We start from the raw sequence: 23,074 nt of genomic DNA, 5'->3' as shown, positions 1-23,074 counted from the left end.
GTTAGGATCTATTAAGGATAATGCCATCCACATCCAGAGGAAGAAAAACAAAAATGAAACAATATAAAACAAGAACAAAAACTATAGAATCTGAACACTATTTTCACTTTTAAAAAAATTTTTCTTATGTTTTCCCTTCCTATCTCATGGTTTTATTTCTTTTCCCTTAGTCCTAATTCCTCATATAGAATATTACTAAACTATAAACATGTTAAACTAATGTGTGTGTATGTTTGCCAGACTGTTTGCTGCTGAGAGGAGGGGGGTGGAAAGGGAGGGTGGAATGAAACTATGTAACTTATAAATATATGTATATATGTAGATGTATGTTGAAAAACTTTTATAACATGCAATTGGAAAATTATAAAATATCAATTGGAGAAAAACAGGAAAATACACTATTTTGAAATTTTCATGATTCTCAATCACTACTGTGAGATGTCCAGAAACAGTATTGGTTGGAAAAAATCCAAACCAAAACCAAAACCAAAACCAAAACCAAAACCAAAACCAAAAAGCAAAAAAACCAAGAGGTTGGAAGTCACTTAGCAAGAAGTAGGAAATAAAGAGAAATACAGGAACAACTTGTACTAAGAGCTGGGAATACAAATTAAGTTTCCGTCAAATGGAATCAGAACAGGGAGAGAGGATTGACTTTCCAGTTATCAGTTGGAGAATGGATTTTAAAAATTTTGACATATGAAATAATCAATGGAAAAACCATCCTGCAATGTTAAATGACAGATATAAGGAATTTAGGGAAATTTGGGAAGACTTATATATACTGATATTCTGAAGGTGAAGACAACAGAATTAGGAATTAATCTCTCAATCCACATAAAAACATTAAAATACATGGGAACTTGGTCATCTTGGTCCAGAGGAAAAATGCTCACTTTGATAGAAAGGTGGGAGATTATGTTATTTAACAAGGCTGCAAAAAAGAAAAGTTCTATAATGACAGTAACAATGGAAAATGAATTGCAGTTTGGAAAAAGACAACACTAAAACTTTTAAAAATTAAGTTAAAAAGACTTCATGTTAAAAAAAACAGAAACAAAAAACATTGAGTGTGACTCAGAGAATCCTAGAGTCAGAAGAAACCTTTTGGGAACACTGGATTTAACTCCTTAATCAATGATCAATTTAAAAAAAATGTTATGTATGAAGGAATGTTGTCAATTATAGGCCCCCTCCCCCCAATCTCAAAAGGTTACTTAATTATTCCTAGTTTCACTAAATACTTATTGGAATTTCTGTATTGGAATCATAAAACAATCCTGTATTTGCAATGCCAGCAAAATTTCTTCTGCTGGGGGAGATTTGATTTTGGAAAACAATTAGAAGTACAATTCATAAAAAGTAAGAATGAATACAATGCATGATTAAAAAATACTGTTGTGGAATGGAAGGAGAAATAGGTATGTCTACAAAGTAATGACCTAAGATGCCATTTACTTGCATGCCTTTCCAACTGGCTTAGAAAAGGAATTTTAAGAATAGTCATACCAGTACTGTGAGCAGTAGAATTATCAAAACAATCCTCTGGACCACACAAGTTCTGGTTAAGTTTGGGCACCTTAATGGTTTTTTCCATGGCAAGCCTCTGGTTTGCCCTTATTTCTCAAAGGCTCTGGGAGTGAAGTTGTGACATTTGGAAGATCCTATCATGAAGGTTTTCAGTATAAACAAGGTGACTAATCTGAGGATCAGAAGATAAAACTGGGAAGAAGGTAATCAGATGGCTTAGCTGGCCACCAAGTGGTTGTTTTGGTTTGTTTTTTTTTTTTAAACAAAGCAGCTTAAAAAGGGGAAGGGATTTCAATATATCAAAGGAGTACTCATACCAATGATATCCCTGGTTTCTCAAAATATTGAATGGACATTTGAGTACATCAGCATATGCTTGAGTTGTATTACTTTATTATAGTCACAACACAAATTCATTTTTATGTGAAATATGAAACACAATGAACAAATACTTTACACCTACGGGAATCATTCAAGTCTAATCAAATTTATTAGACTTATACAATAATAAAACAGAAATAATTCTACAAAGAGAAAAAATATTATACTATAAGCAGAATAACAATAAACATGAAGACTGAGTGCTCCTTTAAGAGCTGAAATGAAAAGTTATTTTTGGAAAAGAACACCTGTGATAAAGAGGGACAGAGGGTGTTCCAGTGAAAATGCTTCATACACGGTAACTTCTTTTGAAGCATACAATGTGCACGAAACAGTTATCTCATCTGAAAGATACTGACATAATAATTTTATCACTGAACCATCATTTCTCAGTTTTTTCAACTTCTTATAATTATGAACCAGAAAAACCTGGTTTTGCATATCACAAAAAATGTCAAATTAAATCCAAATGGGCACTTAAATTTTAGGTATGTCACATCCTCATGACACTTGAATGTTACCATATACTAATATGCTATTCATTATGAAAAGCTACTTTGAACTATGCCTGCAAAAGTTACTAACTTGTGCAAATTCACTATTTTAACAAGACTTCAATTAGGCCTAAATGCCAAAGAGATTAAAGAGGAAAACCTGTATCTGTGTACAAAAATATTTATAACAATTTTTTGTGATGAAAAAGAACTTGTAATTAAGAGGCTACGAATTAATTGCTAAATAGAATTCCATGATATAGGAATGCAAAAGAATATTACTTACCATAAGAAAAAAAACTATCAAAAAATTGTTTCAGAGAGACCTGGGAAAACTTGGATAAATGGATGTACTGTGAAGTGAGAATAATCAGAAAAACTCTAATATAGTTAAAAATTTGCATCTCTGAAAGACTTTGATCACTCAGTGATCAATTACAATTCCAGAGTGATGATGAAGAATGTGACCCATCTCCAAGAGGTGACAGATACAATATGCATCAAGAGACATATTCATGTCTCTTTCATGTTTGGACACAGCCAATGAGGGTATTTGTTTTGCTTCATTGGTGTTTTTTTCTTAATCAGTAGGCCAGATTTAAACTCAGGTACTCCTGACTCCAGGCCCATGCTCTATCTACTGCACCACCTAGCCACCCTGGGTTGAGTTACTCTTGACCGTACCTACATGTTCTTTTATTGCTATCTGGAATGCTGTATTCCATGTTCTCTGTTTCTTTACAATGGTGGCTACTAAATCATGGATGATTCTTTGGTACATAAATTCTATTTTTGAATGCTTGTAGTATTGTTTGACTTTGTTATTTCTGTACATTTTCATAAATTTTTATCGATCTAAGACATCTAGACAATTATCATCTTAGTCTCTTTTTATGGATTTCATCTGATGACATGTAAATTTTTTTCTTCTTGTTCTAATCTCTGAGTCACTCGCTTTTGTAATGAGATAATGTACATTTATTTGTGACCTATATTTTTTAGTCTTCTGACTTTTCTTTTAACATTGCTTATTGTTTCATTAAGTTACTGGCTTCTATTTGGTGTATTCTAATTATTAAAGAAACTGTTACTCGAGGAAAAGTTTTGTACATTTTGGACTAAGATATTACCCTTTCCAAATCTTTCTTCCACAGCTTCTTTTCTTTTTCTTTCTTTCTTCTACAGTTTCTTTTCCAATTTTTTTCCTTTAGTCCTAGTCCTCTCATTTAGTTGATTAAAAACATTTTTAAGTTTTGAAAATTCTTGCTTTATCTTTTCTAAGAAGTCTACATGAAATTGTGCTTCAGTTGCATTTTTCACCGAGCCTTTTTTTTCCTTGTAGATAGTCTCTTCCAGGTTTCAGTCTTGAAAAAGCTCAACATCATCATCATCATAGTTTTTGATAGGGTTTGTTCATTCCTCAGATTTACTCTGAGAATTTGGACTTTAATATAGTCAGGTTTTGCTCTTTTCTAGAGGAATGTCTAGGCTGGTGGTGCTGTTTCTTTGGATAATTCTAGAACTGCAGGGAGAGCTCGGGTTGGGAATTTGCAAGCTTTCAGTATTTGCAAAATGGTTTGATCAAACTTGATTATTTTCCCTGTGGGGGTCTACAACTTCCTGACATGGGTTTAGGAATGAGGAATACACCTATGGACATGTGAAATTCCAGGAAACTGTTGCAGGACTCAAGAACCAATAGCCAGTTGATTTTGAGTGACAGAACTATGGGTTTTCATTTGGTCAGGGATACCTGTCCTGATTGTTCCACTGTAGATTTTAGACTGAGTTGGAGGCTGGATATGAGACCTTGCTCTGCTCCCAAGATCAGAACCTGGTTCCTTGCTAGCCTGTGACCTAAATCTCTTCTCATCCTAAAATATATCCATATTTAGGCAAAATTCCTCTCCTCTATCAATAACCTGACAATTTCATGGTGAGAGATAAGAGTAGTCAGCTGGCCCCTACTTTCATATTTTACACAAGCTTAGGATCCTCCATGGAGGACTTGGGACCCTGTCTCATCTTGGTGTACAACCTCTCTCCTTGTGTTGGAATGCTCTTGGGCTAGACCTCATGTCCCCACAAAGACCTCTCCGTCTGGCCTAGAAAAATGACTCACTATATTGTTCTGTTTTTTGAGGGAGGGCAAAAGGTGACCATTTCTCCATAATTCATTCTGGTGCTTTTTTTCTGAACCTTATTTAGAGGAAATTTTTTTCTGTTTTATTTATAAAGGTAGAAAATACAAGGAAGAGAGTCACTGTACTTTTTTCATCCTTATATTCTACCATTTTGGCTCTGGCATAAATGATTTTCATTAACATTACCTCAGTCATCATATACATTTTTCTCTTGGTTCTTTTTTTGATAGGCATTAGTGCAAACAATTGCTCTTATGTTTCTCTGAAATTGTCAGGCTTATCTTCTCATGGTACTATAATTTGCCATTACACATACAGTACACAACAATTTGTTCAGTCATTCCCCAATAAAAGGGACTCTTAAAAATTGACTGGTTCCCTCAGTTCTATCAGATACTACTTCTTTACACCTCATCAAAATTAAGGGTTATTTTTGGCATATTAAGAATATCATGGGACAGCTAGGTAGCGCAGTGGAAGGAACACTGGCCCTGGAGTCAGGAGTACCTGAGTTCAAATCCAGCCTCAGACACTCAATAACTACCTAGCTGTGTGGCCTTGGGCAAACCACTTAACCCCATTTGCCTTGAAAAAAAAAAAAAGAATATCATTTTCAATCTATGCTGAATTTCTCTATAGAAATTCAGACCCTGGAATTCTACCTTCTTCTGGAAATTCTCTTCTCTCAAACTTATTGTGATACTACTCTCTCCAGTTTCTCCTACTTGTTTGATCACATTCCTTAACTTTTATTAATGTGTCTTCATTCAAGTTAGCAAGTTACAAAGGATTTTGAACTGGATGTCCCCCTGACACCTTAAATTCAACATGTTTAATACCAAACCATTAACTACCCTCTTCCGAACTTCCCTATTACATTTTAGAGCAAATCATTTTCCTTTCTTTATATTACATGCTTGCTCATTACAGTGAAGAAAATCAACCAAATCCTGGAAAAACAGGTTTCTTTTCTTATATACTCCTAAGAAAGTAACTACTATGCTATCTCAAAGAGGGACTCACCTAGTGATCATCCTTATAAGACTCTGTACTTCCTCTCACCCCTTATATCCAGTTAGTTGTCAAGTGCTACCATTTTATTCTGGCAACATCTATCATATATGCCCCTTCTCTCCTCTAACTCTGTCAAAACTCTGATGCTAGCCCTCATCAGCTCACATCCAGACCACTGCCAAAGCCTTTTTGTGTGTCTCCCTGACAGAAGTCTCCCTATTCTGGCCCATTTTCTACTCAGCTATCAAAATGATTTCCTAAAGAGCAAACCTGAGGGTCTCCCTCATATCTCTTTCTGGGATCAAATTGAAAATTGTCTGTTCAGCATTCAAAAGCTTCATAACATATACCTCCATCATTTTCCAGTCTTTTTACACCTTCTTCCAGCCCCCATATTCTCTGTGAGCTAGTAACACCAATCTCATTACTGTTCTTTTAAAGAAGATACTTTGTCTTCTAACACAGCATTGTCACTGGCACTGAATGACCTCCTCTCCTGGTTTCTGTCAAATCCTAGTTTTTCTTATCATCTACAGCAAGTTTTCCAGATGCCCCTTAATTCTAGTGCCTTCCCTCATTGATAATGTCCAATTTACCCTGTATAAATAGCTTATTTACACAAAATTGTTTGCATTTTTGTCTTCCCCATTAGACTAATTCTTTGAGAGCAAGGTTTCTCTTTTACCTTTTTTGTATTCCTAGCACTTAGCACAGTTCTGGCACATCAGATAGTTGGTACTTAATAAATGCTTGTTGATTGACTACTCATTTTTTTCTTCTGAATGTTTTGAAATTAGTTCTCCCCAAAATCTAGGGTACGTATCTGCCCATATTTGATTTCAACCCCTCTTCCTTCTTTACAATAAATTCTAAGGTGAAATGTTGGCTCCCACAAAAAAAGGATCCTCTCATTTCATTCCAAGCAATCATTCTTCCTAGCTAGTAAAATAAGACTGTTCAGCTGGGTTACAGGAAGGGGTTTGTGTAGCCAGGGTGACTTGGGTTGGAATCCAGTGATGGATGGCAAGTGACAGATGGAACCCAGATGCTGGAGTTGGGCAGGAAAACAATGATATCAGAACTAATATTTGCAAGACTAATCATCTAATTGGACACAAATAGACATAATGCAAATACTATATCTCTTACAGAAATAAAGGTCAGTCAGTGAAGAATTTAAGAAGCACATGATATGATATAGAGATAGACATACAGACTGAACTTTGATACTGTCAGCATCATACTTACTTGCCATCTGTATCGGAGGTGGCTGCGTAGTGCAGGGGTGTACAGCCTCTCTCATCCAGGTCATTCACACTAGCTCCTGACCCCACGAGAGCAAACAGGCACTGGTAATTACAGTTGGCTGCAGCATAATGGAGAGGTGTTCTTCCATGTTCATTTCGATAGAGGAGAGAAAAAGACACCAGTAAACAAATACATTAAGGAAGGCAGATTTTACCTAAGTCTTGACTACAGATACACAGAAATTATTTAAATCGATGTTATTCAAATAAATCTTCCTTATTAGAAGATTAATGTGGGCTAGTTGGAAAATCAGGAGAGAATTAGGGAGCAGGGAAGAGAAAAGGAAATCCCTGTTGTTATTGCAGAAATCAGGAAGGAAATACAATTTATACTAGGACTACACTCCAGGAGAGAAACATATGAGATGGTAGCACCTATAACCCTTTTTTTGACTGAAAGAGAAAAAATATCATGGCAATAGCAATAGAAAAAAAACTGATTGTACCCTTTGATTTTGTAATACCAATAGTAGAGCTATATCCCAAAGAAATCATTAAAAACTGGGAAATGTCTCACATGTTCAAAACTATTTGTAGTAGCTCTTTTCGTAGTGGCAACAAACTGGAAATTGAGAGGGTGCCCATCAAATGGGGAATGGCTAAAGAAGTTATGGCACATGGATGTGATGGAACAGTATTGTTCTAAAAAACTCAAGAGTGATCAGACTTTAGAGAAGCATGAAAATACTTGTATGAATTGATGTGAGTGAAGTAGGCAGAACCAAGAAAGCATTGTACACATTAACAAGAATATTGTGAGGTGATCAATTATTATGAACACAGCTCCTCTCAGGACGAATCTGCAAGACCTGCTATGATAGACTGTGCCATCCACAATCAGAGAAAAAAACTAAGTCTGAATGCAGAGGAAAGCATACCATATTCACTTTTTTAAAACTTCCTTTATTTTTTTCCTTTGTCTATTGTGATTTTTTCCTTTCCCCTCTCAGTTCTAATTCCTCTTTCACAATATGACCAATATGCAAATATGTTAAACAGAAATGTACATGTACAACTTTTTCCAGACTGTTTGCCACCATGGGGGGGGGGAGGGAAGGTGGTAGAAAAATGTGGAACTCATAAATTTTGCAAATGGATGAATGTTGAAAAACTACCATTGCATTTAACTGGAAAATTAAAATAAAATTTCAATTAAAAAAAAGGACTCTGGGATATCAACCAGATTTCTTAAACTAACAAAAATGTGTAAGTATGATGACTTGACAATTCAGAAGAACTGTAGTGTTTTAATGTCCAAAAAATATCTGCAGAACACCTTTTTTCTTCACCAATATTTGCAGAATGCTTTCAAAATATTATCACTGCATAAAAATTTGAAATGAAAAGAATCAAATTAAATACAAAGGTAACAAAGGAAATCATTTCTTCTCAAACCTATATAAATTTGAGAGTATAAAATACTTTATTAAACTCCAATTACCTAGGCAATTCCACGCTGGCTTTTCCTGAGCACCCTGTAAACTCTTCAACTGTCCTATAGACCCTTTCAGGATTTATGTGCTAAGGAAATACAGACTAACTCTGCTACAAAAGCATTATATAACCACTTAAAATCCATAAAATTAATTTTTCCATTAGCATTCATAATTAAGAGCTCTTTATAATGCATCTTAAAATAATTATGAAGTCATACGCATAGTTAAATCTTTTCTTTCCCCTTATAAAACATTAGCCACCATATTTTCTATTTATTTTCTTAGGTTGGAAACCCCATCATATTGCTTTATACATATCCACACATTCCTCCTCTCTACAGAAAGTATATGCATCAATGGGCCAAGCATTGGTCACTACGGGTATGGTACCCTGCTGGTTTCCTTCTCTGACTAAATCAACAACAAATAAGGAACATTAAAGTTTCTGAATGGTTGCTCTCTTCTTCTAAGATTCCTCCATGAATATAGACCATCTTCCTCAGTCCTACTCTCAATGCCTTCTCACACTCCAGTTCTTTGCCCAGATGTTGACAAACAAATTGCCTTCACTTTCCCTTGTTACTGTCCCTTCCAAAAAGGGCTATGTCTCTTGGGTCTTGCTTTTTTCAAATTGTATTCTCTCCTGGTTCTCCTACTTGTCCCTTTGTTTCTTTAAGTTTTCTCTGCTGAATCACCAATCATATTCCACCCCTAAGTATGAAGGTATATCCAGGGATATGTCCCAGGCCCTTCAACATTAGCTAACAAAGGGCAATTATAACCAAAACACAGATGATTCTCAACATTGACAATTTCGGCCCTTATCTGACTTGCAAACAGGGTGAAGTAACTTGCCCAGAGTTGCACAGCTAATGTCTGAGACTGGATTTGAATTCAGAAAAATGAATATTCCTGCTGTTTGCCCTCTGGACAACACCTACAGACTGTGTGATATGCTGGAGAGCTCTTGCCTCCTAACTTCAAGTCCTTCCAACACTCTGGCTTCAGGGCTCACCTTGACTTTAGGAATCCCTAATAAAAATACTTTGCTTTACATCTAAAGCAGAATATTTTTGTCTCTGAATATCCCAAACCTAGTGTGTGCCTTAGATCCAATTGGTACTACTAAATATGTGTTTCATTGAATTAGCCATACATGAGAGTTGAAAGGTTAGGATTAAGTCTTTTAAATACTCCTTAAGATCTTTAATGATTCACTGACATATCACCTAAATAAGCACCACCTACTTACTTTAGGAAATATTAGCATTAGAAATGATCTTTTCTGAATTCCAAGTTATGGCACATTAAGTCATAAATTTTTAAAAAAAGGCAAGAAAAAAGTCACAAAATTTAAGTAAATACATTACATCCTACCTCCCAAATTTGTCCTTTTTATTGAAGTCTGAGCCAGTATTAAGTAGAAGATTTAGGCACTCCAAATTCCTAGTAAAGACAAAATAAATTTAATTAAATGTCTCAAAGTTTTTCCAACAATAACAAGTTACTATTATCTATTATTTTAAAATTGAATTTAAATCGATGATAATGCTCTTAGTTTTAAATAGGCACCTTTTATAACACAACATATAATGGAACATTAGTAGAACTTAAAAAGATTAATCTTGTGCTACCTAAACTTTTAAAGTTATGTTACAAAATGAGTTATGTAGCTGGGATGAATAACTTTTAATAATAACAAGGACTAAATATCACATGTCATAATTCAAAACATTTACCCTTATTTTAAACACCTTACACATAAATGTAACACTATAGTTGCAGAATTTACAATTTAAATTCTGCATTAAAATACACATTAAAGCAGGTGCTTTCATATAATTCCTTTCAACTAATGAGTTTAGGATTATGGTTCTTACAATAATCATTTTGACAAATTACTGAGGTAATCTAATAGATCTTGTCTTTGAAGCCCACATGTTAACCCCTGAATAACAACAGTAGCAATGTTTTCCTCACTGGTCTCAGAAGGGACACATGGACAGGAGTGTTTTAGGGCACTAACTCAACTCAATGGGGCTGTTTGGCCAGAGAACTTTTAATGTAGGGAAGAAATGATCTGGACAGGGACAGAGTGAGAACATGAAAGATCCTGGAGTATTAGGCTAGAGAATCAGGAGTCATGAGAGTTGGTGAAGGTTTGACATCATCAGAGCTGACTTCAAGAAGACTGAACTGGTTACTGTACATGGAAAAGAAAAAAATTTAAATGCCGGAACTACTTAGGAAGTACTCTAATACTTGAGGTAAAGTAATGATGTAGTAGCACATCAGGGAGGGAAACATCAAAATACCTTAGTGATTGATTAGAAGAACGTGGTATCATAACAAAGAGAAGAGGGAGGATTGTGGCACCTCAAAATGAAACAGGAAAATGAGCAGGCAGTGGCATTGGTTTAGTAAGGAAGATGTTCAGTTTGGGAAATGGCAGGAAAATGTTAAAGGGTCAAATCAGTGTCAAATAAGTTCTGAGCTTTAAAGGAATGATTATCTCATCTGAATTTATGAATGAGCCATATGATTGATACAATTACATGCATTTCATGTAATAGTTCCTTCTCAGACCAAGAAATGGGCTTCATTTTAATTGGGCAAACTTTATTATTGTCTTATCTCTAAGGAACCTGATGGCAATTCATGCAAGTACAAAGGAAACCAAGGGAACCTTGCTAAAGGTTTAAGAGTCACTGTCAGGAATCTGCAGTGATCCCTGTACCTCTCTCTGACCTCTCTGACTGCTCTAGTCTGGTCCACCCTCCACAGAATTATCAAATCCATGCTCCTCAGACATACGTATGACTGCATGATGACTCTAGGGCTCCAGTGGCTCTCTACTGCCTCTAGGTGAAAACAGAAATTCCTCTATTTAGCACTGAAAGCTTTTCACCATCTGCCTTCAGTCTATCTTTTCATGCACATTCTATGGCTTCAGTCAATCCAATGTACTTGTTATTCCATCTCCTTGACTTTTTCCATAGGGTGTGAATGTACTCCACCTTCAATCTTAAAGCTGGGCTCAAAGAGTGTCCTACCAGAGGAGGCTTAGATGGCTTTTCCCCATTCGACATTCCCTGCTGTCATTTGGTAGTTACTCTTCTCTGCAGGAGAAAAGGATAGCCTTTGCCTGCATGTCCCGTCCCTAAACATGGTGGTCACTTAAATACTTGGATGAATGAATGAATGTACGATGAAATGAAACACTCATAAAGAATCTGCTCACCCCACTTGTGGTCTGTTTTCTGGATTGGAAAAGAGAGAACACAAATGGCTAACAGTGAGCTGAAGACCAAAAAGCATAAAAATTACAAGAGGAAAGAGGCTCTTCATATGCTCATGACACCAAATCCAAAGGATTTGGATGGAAAGAGCACACAGATGACCAGAGTTCCTGGGTCAGAGTTCCTTAGACCCCAGCTGGGGCTCTGTGTTCATTTAGAGGATCCATACTGAAGGAAGACTATGGATAAGCTGCAGTAGTAAGAGGACAGCTAGATGCCAAAAGGCCCTGATTTCAAGTTAAAAAGACAAGTAAAAGGAACTGCAGATGTGCAGCCTAAGGAAGTTAGGTCTTGCCTCTGTCTTCACTCATCAGACGGACTGTCAAGAGAAAATCACCTCATTCTGCTGAACTCAAGAGGCCAGAATTAAAATATAAGCTATTAAGAGAAAAATTGAAGCTAATCATAAGAAAGAACTTGTCAGGAAGGTGATCCAGAAGTAGGATGGGCTTGTATGATGGAAGCTAGTCAGTTCATCTTGCTTGGAGATCTCCAAGCACAAAACAAGAGGTGACCCTTATCCATCCAACAGGGAATCTTCTTGTTCTGGTGTGGTTTGGATTCTCTTCTCCCTGAGAGCCTATGAACCATAAATGTCATGGTCCATTGGCAGGTTTCTACTTTTTCTATGAATCATCATTTCTAAGAACATGGAAACCCTCAATCATCTAGAATCAAAATGCTTTCAGTTCAGATACCAAAAGATTTTGTGTATTTTCCAGGCTCCTGGTTTTCTACATCTATTTCCTGCTTCATGGGACCACACATTTGGAGGTGAAAGAATCTTCAGAAATCTTTCTGGTCATGCTTCATTTTTAGAGGTGAAGAAACTAAGAACAATGGGTTGCTAAATCCTGATGATTATTCATCTAGTGCTCTTTCCTTTACACCCTGAGGCTGTCAAATGCTTGAGCTATCAGAATATGGTGTACTGATTTAATAATTAAATTTTTCTGTGTTTGAAACTTCTACCTCTCTCCTGAAAAAGTAAAAAGAACTAGCATGGGAAACAATAAGCCTAAGCACATTCTCCCTCACTTTCTTTTTCTACTAAATTCCACTGACTTCTTGTCTCTTATGTCATGCTTCCTAACTAGTAATAAAAGCAATGGGAGAGAAAATTGCCATGATCAGTTTGCTTAAGATATATAAAAATTGTGAAACATACCCTCCGGCTGCAGCAGCATGAAGACAAGTCCTGCCAAAATCATCTGGAGTATCTATGTCAAATCCTAAAGAAATAATTAAATCTTTAAAGATATAAAGCATAATCCAGAGTTTTATGCCTAACATATCATTGATAACATCAGTATCTGTAAAGTTACTGAACTTGATACAAAATTCCTTAATGACAAACAATATCAGAAAGAAATTTATAGCTTGTGGTGATCTACTGTTAGTTATATGAGATTTCATGACAATTTTAAAAAAAAGCTTATTTTTTTCTAGATACTTTATTTTATCTCTAGTTCCTAATAGGAAGATGCAAAGGTAATGTAAATGAAACTCTCATTCATGCTTCTATATAATTGTTATTATTAGAAACAGTCAATGTAAGACAGGAGTTAAGATACATTCAATATTCACTGAGAAATATCAATTGAATAAGGTTCCAATACAAGAATAAACAACACTTTGAAAAATATCTAAAACAATACCTTATCAACTGCATTCAAGACTTTATCAGGGCTTATTTTTAGCTTTGACTATTTAGTATTCTGGACCAAAAATTTTATGGTCTATCTAACTGATTCCAAGGTTGATTATACATACTATTTTAAGGGTCTTTTTATAGGTCTTTTGGGCTGACCTAGTTTAGGAATATCTACTGATTTCTTGCTCTAATTAACAACACTCTCTTCTGAAAATGGGCATCTATTCTAGCTATGCCCTTGTTGGAGAGATCCTGAAACACCTGGTAAAATACATGTTCTTGACTTTTTAGTGTTAGACTCTTTGGCAATCTGGTGGAGCCAATGGCATCCTTCTCAGGATCCTGTTTCTTGTCTACATTCATAATTGAAAGAAAGGCTAAATTACAGTCAGGAATTAGTAAAATAGAGTTGCTCAGACTTTTTCATAAAGATTTCATTTTGCAAATATATAGAGAACTGATTCAAAGTCATATCCCCAATTGATAGAGGGTCAAAGGACAGGAACAGGAAGTTTTCAGAAGAAGAAATCAAAGCTATCCCATGGCAAATGAATAAGTGCTCTAAACCACAATTAAATAGAAAAATGTCAAATTATTCCTTCATACCCATAGCACACTAATGTACTATCATTTGCAGTTGTGCTCTCATCAGTGAGGGGGCTTGCACTCTATAAGGAAGGCAGAATTGAAACAGCTTAGAGGAAACATGACATCCATAAGTTTAGAGTACCCACCCCAGGTGTTTCCATGGACCATTTGTGCCCGTCCATGGTTAAAGCATTCCGAGTTCGTACTGGTCTGATCAGTCACTGTCAGATATACTGTCATTTGTCTCAAATGTAGTGATGTTGTTTTGGTCTCCTTTGATAATGAAGGTCAAGAACCAATCAACAACCCAAACAACTATCATCTGGAATTGTGAAGTGATTCAACGATTTTGAGAACAATTTGAAACTACACCCAAAGGGTTTATAAACAGTACATACTTTGACCTATCAATATCAATACTAGGTCTGTATCCCAAAAAAATCCATAAACAAAAAAAAAAAAAGGAAAAAAGGATTTATTTGTACAAAAATAGTTATAAAGCACTTCTTTATATGGTAACAAAGAATTGAAAAATGATAGGAAGTGTTATAATTGGAAAACGATTGAACTGGTTGTGGTAGATGATTGTGATGGAATAGTATTGTACTATAATATTTTAGTATATGTGTTCTAAGAAATGATGGATTTCAGAAAAAAACATGAATTGTTGCAAAGCAAAGTGAGGAAAAAATCAGCAGACCACTGTACACAATAACAGCAATTCTGTATAATGATCCATTTTGAATGATTAAGTTATTCTCAGAAATACAATGATTCAAAACAATTCTAAAGGACTCATGGTGGAAAATGCTAGGAAAGAACTGACAGAATGTAAATGTAGATCAAAACATCAATTTTTTTTTAGGTTTTTGCAGGGCAAATGTGATTAAGTGGTTTGCCCAAGGCCACACAGCTAGGTAATTATTAAGTGTCTGAGACTGGATTTGAACACAGGTACTCCTGACTCCAGGGCCGGTGCTTTATCCCCTGTGCCACCTAGCCACCCCAAAGCATCAATTTTTAAAAATATTTTTCCTCCTTTTAGCTCTGTCTTCTATCATAACACAACTAATATGGCAAAATTTTGCATTATTGAACATTTATAACCTTTATCAAATTGCTTATTGTCTCAAGAATGGGGGAGGGAGAGAGAAAATTTGCAACTCAAAAAACTTTTTAAATGAATGTTAAAAATTGGGGGAAAATAAATTTTATTTTAAATTTTATCTTACTTTTTTTCAATTAAACATAAAGGTAGTTTTCAATACTAATTATTTTGTAAAATTTTGTTTCACTTTTTTTTTTGACTTCCCTCCCCCTTCCTGACAGTAAGCAGTCTGATATAGGTTATATATGTGTAACCACACTTAATACATTTCTAAATTAGTCATGTTGTGAAAGAAAAATCAGAACAAAGGGGGGGAAACCATAAGAAAAATAAAACTAATTTTAAAAGGTGAAAATAGTTTGTTTTGGTCTGCATTCAGACTGCATAGTTTTTTTTCTCTGAGTGTGGATGGCATTTCCTTCATAAGTCTTTTAGAATTGTCTCTGTTCACTGGATTGCTGAGAAAAGCTAAATGTATCACAGTGGATCATCACAAGATGGTACTGCTACAAGATGCACAATGTTCTTCTGGTTCAGCTCATTTCACTCAGCATCAGTTCATTTAAGTCTTTCCAGGTTCGAAAAATAATTAAGAAAAAAAAAAAAAAGAGTTGCTCTCCTAGATTGTATTTTTATCAGTGTAAGTGTGGATTAGAAATACTTAGAACCAATGATTATCTTTTTTTCCACAGAGACTAGTGAAAACAAAGATGCCCCCCCCATTTAAGTTTGTAGACTGAAACTATATGAAGGACCCTGAGTGTATAGAAATTCCAGGCTAAGACTCCTTGACTGAAGATGTAAAAACCACCTTAAACTCAACAAGACGAAATAATGTATTAGAATGTCAGTGTTATCATATATTCAAAGACACAACAAATGTAACAACGGAAGAGTTAAAACTTATTTCTTCTTCTTGCCTATATTTTCTTTTCACACAACGAAATGGGTTGAATAAATGCAGCAAACAGAAATACTGAGTTGTTTATATAGACTTAAGGTTAATTATATTCTTTCCTTCTATAAAAAAGACCATTTCTAAGATCAAAACTTCAAAATTATGGTAGAAAAGAGTTGACATGCAAAAAGAAAAATCAATCTATTTAAATAATTATGACTTTTTTTATATTCTAGTCTCTTAATACAAACATACCAAAATGTATGATTTGCTTACCTGAAGAAAGAAGTTTCCTACAGCAATCTGAAAAACCACTTAATGCTGCCAAATGGAGAGGGAACATTCCATGTATGCCCCGTCTAAAGCAAATATTATGTTATACTGATTATAATACAAGTCAAATATATGCATTCTATCTTTTCAAATGTAGGGGAAGAGTAGAATAGAAATTTTAGTCCTAAAAAAAAGACAACACTTTGAGAATCAAGAAAATTAGATTTTGTGCAATTTAAAGAAGTTTTGAAAAGAGAATAACTGGTCTTTATTGACATATATTCCCTTCAAGATTAAAAATAATGAAAAAGTGTTATTAGAATCCAAGATTAATGACTACAAAACTATATAGTTCATGTTTGGAATAATCAAAGACAAGATTTTCTTAAAATATAAAAATTCACATGATTTTTTTAATCTCATATTTAATTGACAATGAAACATTTTAAATGATTGTGCCAACACACAAGTAGAGGGCATCCATGCAGATTGATAATCAGGCAACCATTTCTTCCCCCAAATCCAATAACATACCTTTCCCTGAAATAATATTGTCATTATTTATTTCATTTCATTCTGTATTGTGTAATCAGACACACTATCCAACTTGAAAGTGACTTACTTTGCTGTGTCAGCACCACTTGTAATGAGAGTGTTGATAAGTAGCTCATGGCCATATCGAGCTGCTATGTGCAATGGAGTATTTCCATTCTTATCTTTACAGTCTATTTCTGCTCCTGCAATAAAACACATCTATTTAGATATATGATATGATGCATATCAGGTTATAGTTGATAAAAGGGAATAATTTAACAGAGACAATTCTAAAAGACTTATGAAGGAAATACTATCCACATTCAGAGAAAAAAACAATGCAGTCTGAATGCAGACGAAAGCAAACTATTTTCACTTTTTAAAATTAGTCTTATTTTTCTTATTTTTTCCCCTTTGTTCTGATTTTTCTTTCACAACATGCTAATTTAGAAATGTATTAAGCATGATTACACATATATAACCTATATCGGACTGCTTACTGTCAGGAGGGGGGAGGGAAGTAAAAAAAAAGTGAAACAAAATCTTACAAAATAATTAGTACTGAAAACTACCTTTACATGTTAACTGGAAAAAAAGTAAGATATCTGTTCTGTTATGGCAACAACTAATAACATGCATGAGTCTTTAAAAATTCTTTTTTAAAGATTAGTTTAAAACTACATCTGAAAACAGAAACAAAAATACTTTTTACCACTCTGGATAATAGTTTGTGATCTTGAGAATCTGCCATGGATTGCTGTCATGTGCAATGGTGTCTTCCCATCTTTGCTCTAAAGAAATATAATTAAAAAGAATAGTTATTCTACTAGTTGTATTGTTATGTAGTATAAATATGCAATTATATTAACAATGACCAGACTTGAGGCTGGATTTTTGGGCATAATTATTGACTTTGAAGTACTACAATCTGAACTAAGATACTGAAAAGTATGCTAGTAGAATTAGAGAAAACAAGAACACACATAAAGAATCAGGCCTTCAGGTCAATGTTAAGACAGAAAAGAAAAAGCATAGATAGGAATTCCGAAGTTTGACTCAATAGTGTGGAATGAATTTTACTGACTTATTTTATGGGACAGGAATCAGACAAAATTTGCTAAAGACAAGAAAGTGAGACCATCAAAAATAAATATACCCTTTTCTGAGTTCAAGTTTCAAATATCAGAAATTGATGTGCTCCAATGGAATGAGGCCCTACCATAAAAAACACTTCTATGCAATAGGATTTAAAACAAGATTAAAACTACTCTAACAAAGGCTATATTCAAGAACATAATGAACAGGTTTTTACTATAAACACCTGCTCATATATGCTTAAACAATGAGATTCTAATTTATGCATAAAATTCATTGCTGACATGATTAAGTAAAATATTAAAGAAAAAGTAGTTTTTAATGTGTAATACTAGAATTGAGAAAATTTTAAATGAAAACAATTAAGTCCTTGAAAAATAGTGAAAGATATTGTTGTCTTTAAACTATCATATTCTAACAAAACGTATTTCACTGGGGGGCTGGTAAAAAGCATGAATTGTCTGGCCCATTAAGTCTCTCATTCAAGCATTCCTAAACTAAATATCTTGAAAGTAAGGGGCTGGGAATCAGAAGAAGTGTACTCTTTTTTTTTTTCATTTTTCCATCTACAGGAACAAAAAAGTAACTATTGAAGCACCAAATTTTATTGATGAAGCATATATTTTTGCACATATACCTGCTAACATTTGTATGAATATTAAAAAATCTTAATTAAAAGGCTATATTAATTAAATAATTTTATCAATACAAAATTATATTAGTTTTATTACCTCAGCAAAATTTAGTATCAGCTACATAAAAACTAGACATAATCATCCTCTTTAATTAGTTAAATAGAATGCAACATGGTCTACAGAAAACACTGTAAAGAAACAAAAGAAAGTTACTCAACCTTGGAAAATTGGGGAGGAGAAGGAACAGTAAATAATGTCTTGTATCCTATTTCTCTAAGTTAAAAGAACCCCTCTTTTAAAATTGTATTGGCTTTTCAAGGTCTAAGCTTTTAATAACTATAATTGTGAAAATGGGGAGGTGGAGGAAAGAAATTCACAACGGTCATTTATCCTATTGCTCAATTGTTTTCAATAATTTTTATTGAATTGAGTGCTAACATTAAAGCATTTGTGATTACCTCCATGTGAGGAGATTCTTTCTGCTGATACAGCTGACAAGCTTTTTTAAGCACCCCCCCCCCCACAAGCTTTTTTGCTTACATCAAGAAATCTTCCAAAGGAGCTACACTGGGTAGATGACACCTCTGGATGACACCTCTGTGTAGGGTCATAACTAAAAGAAGCTGTTGGGTTGTATCAGCTAAGTTCTTTAAAAATTCAGTCTTTACCAACTTTTACACTGGGTAAAGCAGTTAGTAAGGGCTCAGTGTTTGCTAAATTCCAAAGAGCTGATATATAAATAAACAGTGAAATAATAAATAGTGAAAAGTCACTCAAGCTATGTTGTAAACAAAAATAATTAATTTTAGAAACTTCAGATGGGGCCAGAAGGCAGCCCATATCTGTGCCCACCAGCACATGGCCCAAATTGTTTTTTCCTGATCTCTAGGGTTACTGAACTTGATTTCTATTTCATCTGAATTTTAAGGTATTTCAGCCTAAGAATAATCACTAGATGGCTTTTTAAGAATGTAACTGGAGGGGTCAGTTGCAACAAGCCATCTGCTCTGGAGTGACAGAGACAAAAGGTCATACAGAAAGAAGCCTCTCATTGTTAGGCAACAGCAGCCAGTCTCCAGGATGGAGATGACTAGACTTGTGGTTTCACTGATGCATGGAGATACTCCCTCTGTCAATTCAAGCTAGCATCTTCTCTGCAACTTACATTTGCCCAAGGCCCCACACAGCACTAGGTCAACTGTGGGCCTTGGACCTCAGTATTCTGGATGCCATCTACTGCCATGAGGTTTGTTCTGGAGGCAGAAGTTCAAACACAGCCTCAGATACTTACTAGCTGTGACTGCCTCAGTTTCCTCAACTGCAAAATGGAGAGAATCATAGCATACAACTCACTGGATAGTTGTGCGCATCAAATGAGATCATATCTGTAGAGCCCTCAACACAGTGCCTGTACTTAGTGTCTGTTCCTTTCCCATTGCCCTCTCAGTTCAATACATCCTCAAAATGATTTCAATGAGATCCCAAATACTAGAATAAGCATTTAATCAAAGCATTTCCTATTTTTTAGCCTTTGACTTATTTATTAATTCTTAAATTATTCAGATTTAATTTTGTGGCTGTTTTTTGCAGGCCATTAGACCATGGACTGGCTGTGAATGCATGATAAATAAATCATGAAACAATCAGTGAAAATATCTCTAAAGCTAATTATATTCCACTTAGTGGGCAAAGTGCTTGAGGTTTTGGTAGCATATTTCCTCAGAGGAAAACAGAAAATTGACCCCTCCATGATTCTCCAGATTTTCTCAAATTACTAAAATTAAAGTATTGAGTTTTGAAAAGATTTTGTATAATTATAGAAAATAGAAGCTATTCTTTGTATACATTTACAACTCTGATGTAAATATTTAAGTGATGAAGAGTGATTGACTTCCCATACCTTCATGTTTACATCAGCCCCATTCCCAACCAGGAGCTCCAAGCACAGGGCGCCATGTGTTGATGCGGCAGCAAAGTGTAAGGGAGCAAACCCTTTCTCATTCGTCTGATTTACATGAGCACCACAGTCAATTAGCTCATTCACGACCACGTCTTGTCCATTATAACATGCCACATGAAGTGGTGTGTTTCCATATGCATTTGGCTCATTCATCTGCCAGACAGAGAAGACAGCTAGTAAGTATATCACAGGAGGCAGAGGGAGGCAGGGTCCTTTTTCAACACAAAGCAGCCAATCTAGCCTCCTTTCTCTAAGAGGCTTAGTTTCTTCATGTGTAAAATGGGGACAATACTACCTGCAATATCTAGACTGGGGGGGGGTCATCTAGGGAACACTGCCCTAGGACTCAAGAAGATCTGAACTGGAATTCTCTGTCTGTGACACTGGCTAAGTGACGCTGGGGCAAGTGCTCTTTCTGAGTCTCAGTTTCTTCTTCTGTAAAATGGGAATAATTGCATGATCTACCTTATAGGGATGTTGCAAAGATCAAATATATCAGATAAAAAATAAAAACCTTAAGGCATTGTACAAATGCCAGCTACTACTTCTGACCCCACAGGGTTGTTGAGAGACAGACTTTAAAGAAAGCATTCCATACATGACTCTCATTAGAAAAGTCAGTGACTATTAACAATGATTGTGGTGGTTAATATCTATTGTTTACTGATGAGTAAATGTTGAAAATAATCAAGTCACCTAAGGCAAGGCAGAACTCAGACCTGGTATACTTCTGCCCCTTAAATATGCTGTAAAACATTGCCTTTTATGAAAGAAAGGGACATAGAAAAAGATAAAATTACTTTTGAAATGGATAATTTAAAAGTATTTTTCTTAGAAAATAATTATTAGTAATAAAACAGTATTTTTACATTAAACTACAGACCAGCAATGGCATGGATAGAGAACTGAATTTGTATGGATGTGTTCAAGATGATTTTATGGCTTGACTGCAAAACAGGGTGATTAGTGAAAGCTTGGGAAAATAAAAAACAAATTTTCTAAAATTTTTTTAAAACAACAACATAATCTTACAATTTTTTGCTAAAGACATATATGTGGCACTAAATTAAAAATCATAAAGGTTTTATATCTAAGCATTAACAATCACATTTTTCTATTGATAATTTCTCAAGCTAAACTGTTTATTTGAAAATAAGTTAGAGCTCAATTCAATAGTATAAATTGAAAATTCCAGTCTCTCTTTAGTAATTTATGGTTCCTATTTCTCTAAAGAACTTGCAATAGGTTATTTGTAGTAATGTATTTATATATGAATGTGTGCATTCGTGGGCTTATGTATGTATAAAGTGTGTGTGTGTGTGTATACATACACACACACACACACACACAGACAAATTTAAAACTAAAAACACAAAGAATGGAAAACAAATTTTAAAAATGAAGTGTAATCTAGGCTATATTTTCTATTTGCCTAATTCATGAGAAGTAAAACCAAATTTCTGGATATTTTCCAGACTTAAAAAGTTGGAATTTTACAAAAAAGCAAAGATTATGTTTTGGAATGAACTAGCTCAACCAAATAGAAAGGCTTCTTTTGGTTCAATGCTGTGGGTGGTGTGATTCCCACTGTCATGGTCATCTAGTATTCCTGGTCCTATCAATTTCACTTCTTTTTATTTTCTATCTTCCCCAACACCTAGTCCAGTGACTATCATTAAGTTAGGTGCTTTAAGAATGCTAGTTGAAAGAATGATTTCTTCAACATATTTTTGTTCAAGAAAACTCATTCTATTTTGCACCACAGAATTCACTTGTATAAAGTGGGAAATATTTGAAAAATAAAAATGATTCTAACAGTTTTCCAAGTTTCGTCATTGAAATCTTATTTCAACAAAAACACAACTTTTCCAATGAAGTTTCTGAGAAAAAACTAAATTATCACTGCATTTTTCAAATGGATGTGAAAATAATTTAAAAATCCTATGGGGATGCTGTTGTCAGTATACAGGTCTTTAACTGCTTTCTTTCTCTTTACTAATTTCTTTTCTGTGTTCTGTTTGCATATATCACTATACTCAGAAAATATAATCAAGTTTGTTAGAATTAACAAAGGGAAAAAACAACAGAAGCAGCTCTCTCTGGATAAATGAAGTGCTTCTAAGAAGGTACTGGATCAATCATAATAAAACAAATTTTTAGGACAAGCTGATCAGAAGGAATAATCTCCTGGAACCTACAGCAGTGACCAATAATACAACCTCTACTTACATCAACGCCAAGATCTAGAAGATACTTGACGACGCTGATCATTCCACTTGAAGCAGCAGCATGGAGAGGTGTATAGGATTTCTTATCCTTACATGTGACTTCAGCTCCATGAGCAACAAGCAGTTTTACAACTTCAATGTGACCTGAAATTAGTGAGTAAAGATAAATGTTTCAATCTCTTTCATTGCTGTATAAATCAAGGATAAAAATAAAAAAATATACAATTTGTTTTTCCCTAACCTACCATTTTTATACATTTAGATGCCCTTACTGGAAATTACTGAATACATATAACAATAAATCAGCAATAAGAGGTTTATTAGGGGAGGAAAGCTAAAAAATAAAGAACTATTTTTTTAGGTTAGTTGGTTTTTTTTTTTTTTTTTGCAAGACAATGGGGTTAAGTAGTTTGCCCAAGGCAACACAGCTAGGTAATTATTGTCTGAGGCCACATTTGAACTCGGGTACTCCTGACTCCAGGGCAGGTACTCTATC

At 34.6% G+C, this 23,074-nt stretch overlaps 1 protein-coding gene across 4 annotated transcripts in view; it reads right to left on the bottom strand.

The window, feature by feature from the left end:
• The window catches only part of ANKRD28 (ankyrin repeat domain 28), a 164,916-nt gene that overhangs the window by 27,549 nt on the left and 114,293 nt on the right, over window positions 1-23,074 (bottom strand). For all 4 annotated transcript variants that reach the window (XM_074195761.1, XM_074195760.1, XM_074195763.1 and 1 more), the window contains 8 exons: window positions 22,580-22,722; window positions 20,291-20,503; window positions 17,373-17,451; window positions 16,749-16,863; window positions 16,130-16,212; window positions 12,774-12,837; window positions 9,684-9,752; window positions 6,812-6,952 (listed from right to left, as the gene is read on the bottom strand). In XM_074195761.1, the coding sequence (XP_074051862.1) occupies window positions 6,812-6,952; window positions 9,684-9,752; window positions 12,774-12,837; window positions 16,130-16,212; window positions 16,749-16,863; window positions 17,373-17,451; window positions 20,291-20,503; window positions 22,580-22,722 (907 nt within the window). The remainder of the gene's footprint in view (window positions 1-6,811; window positions 6,953-9,683; window positions 9,753-12,773; window positions 12,838-16,129; window positions 16,213-16,748; window positions 16,864-17,372; window positions 17,452-20,290; window positions 20,504-22,579; window positions 22,723-23,074) is intronic.

The sequence above is a fragment of the Macrotis lagotis genome, chromosome 7 (genome assembly GCF_037893015.1).
Source record: "Macrotis lagotis isolate mMagLag1 chromosome 7, bilby.v1.9.chrom.fasta, whole genome shotgun sequence".
Taxonomy (NCBI): Eukaryota; Metazoa; Chordata; class Mammalia; order Peramelemorphia; family Peramelidae; genus Macrotis; species Macrotis lagotis.
This window is presented reverse-complemented; position numbering and strand designations above follow the sequence as displayed.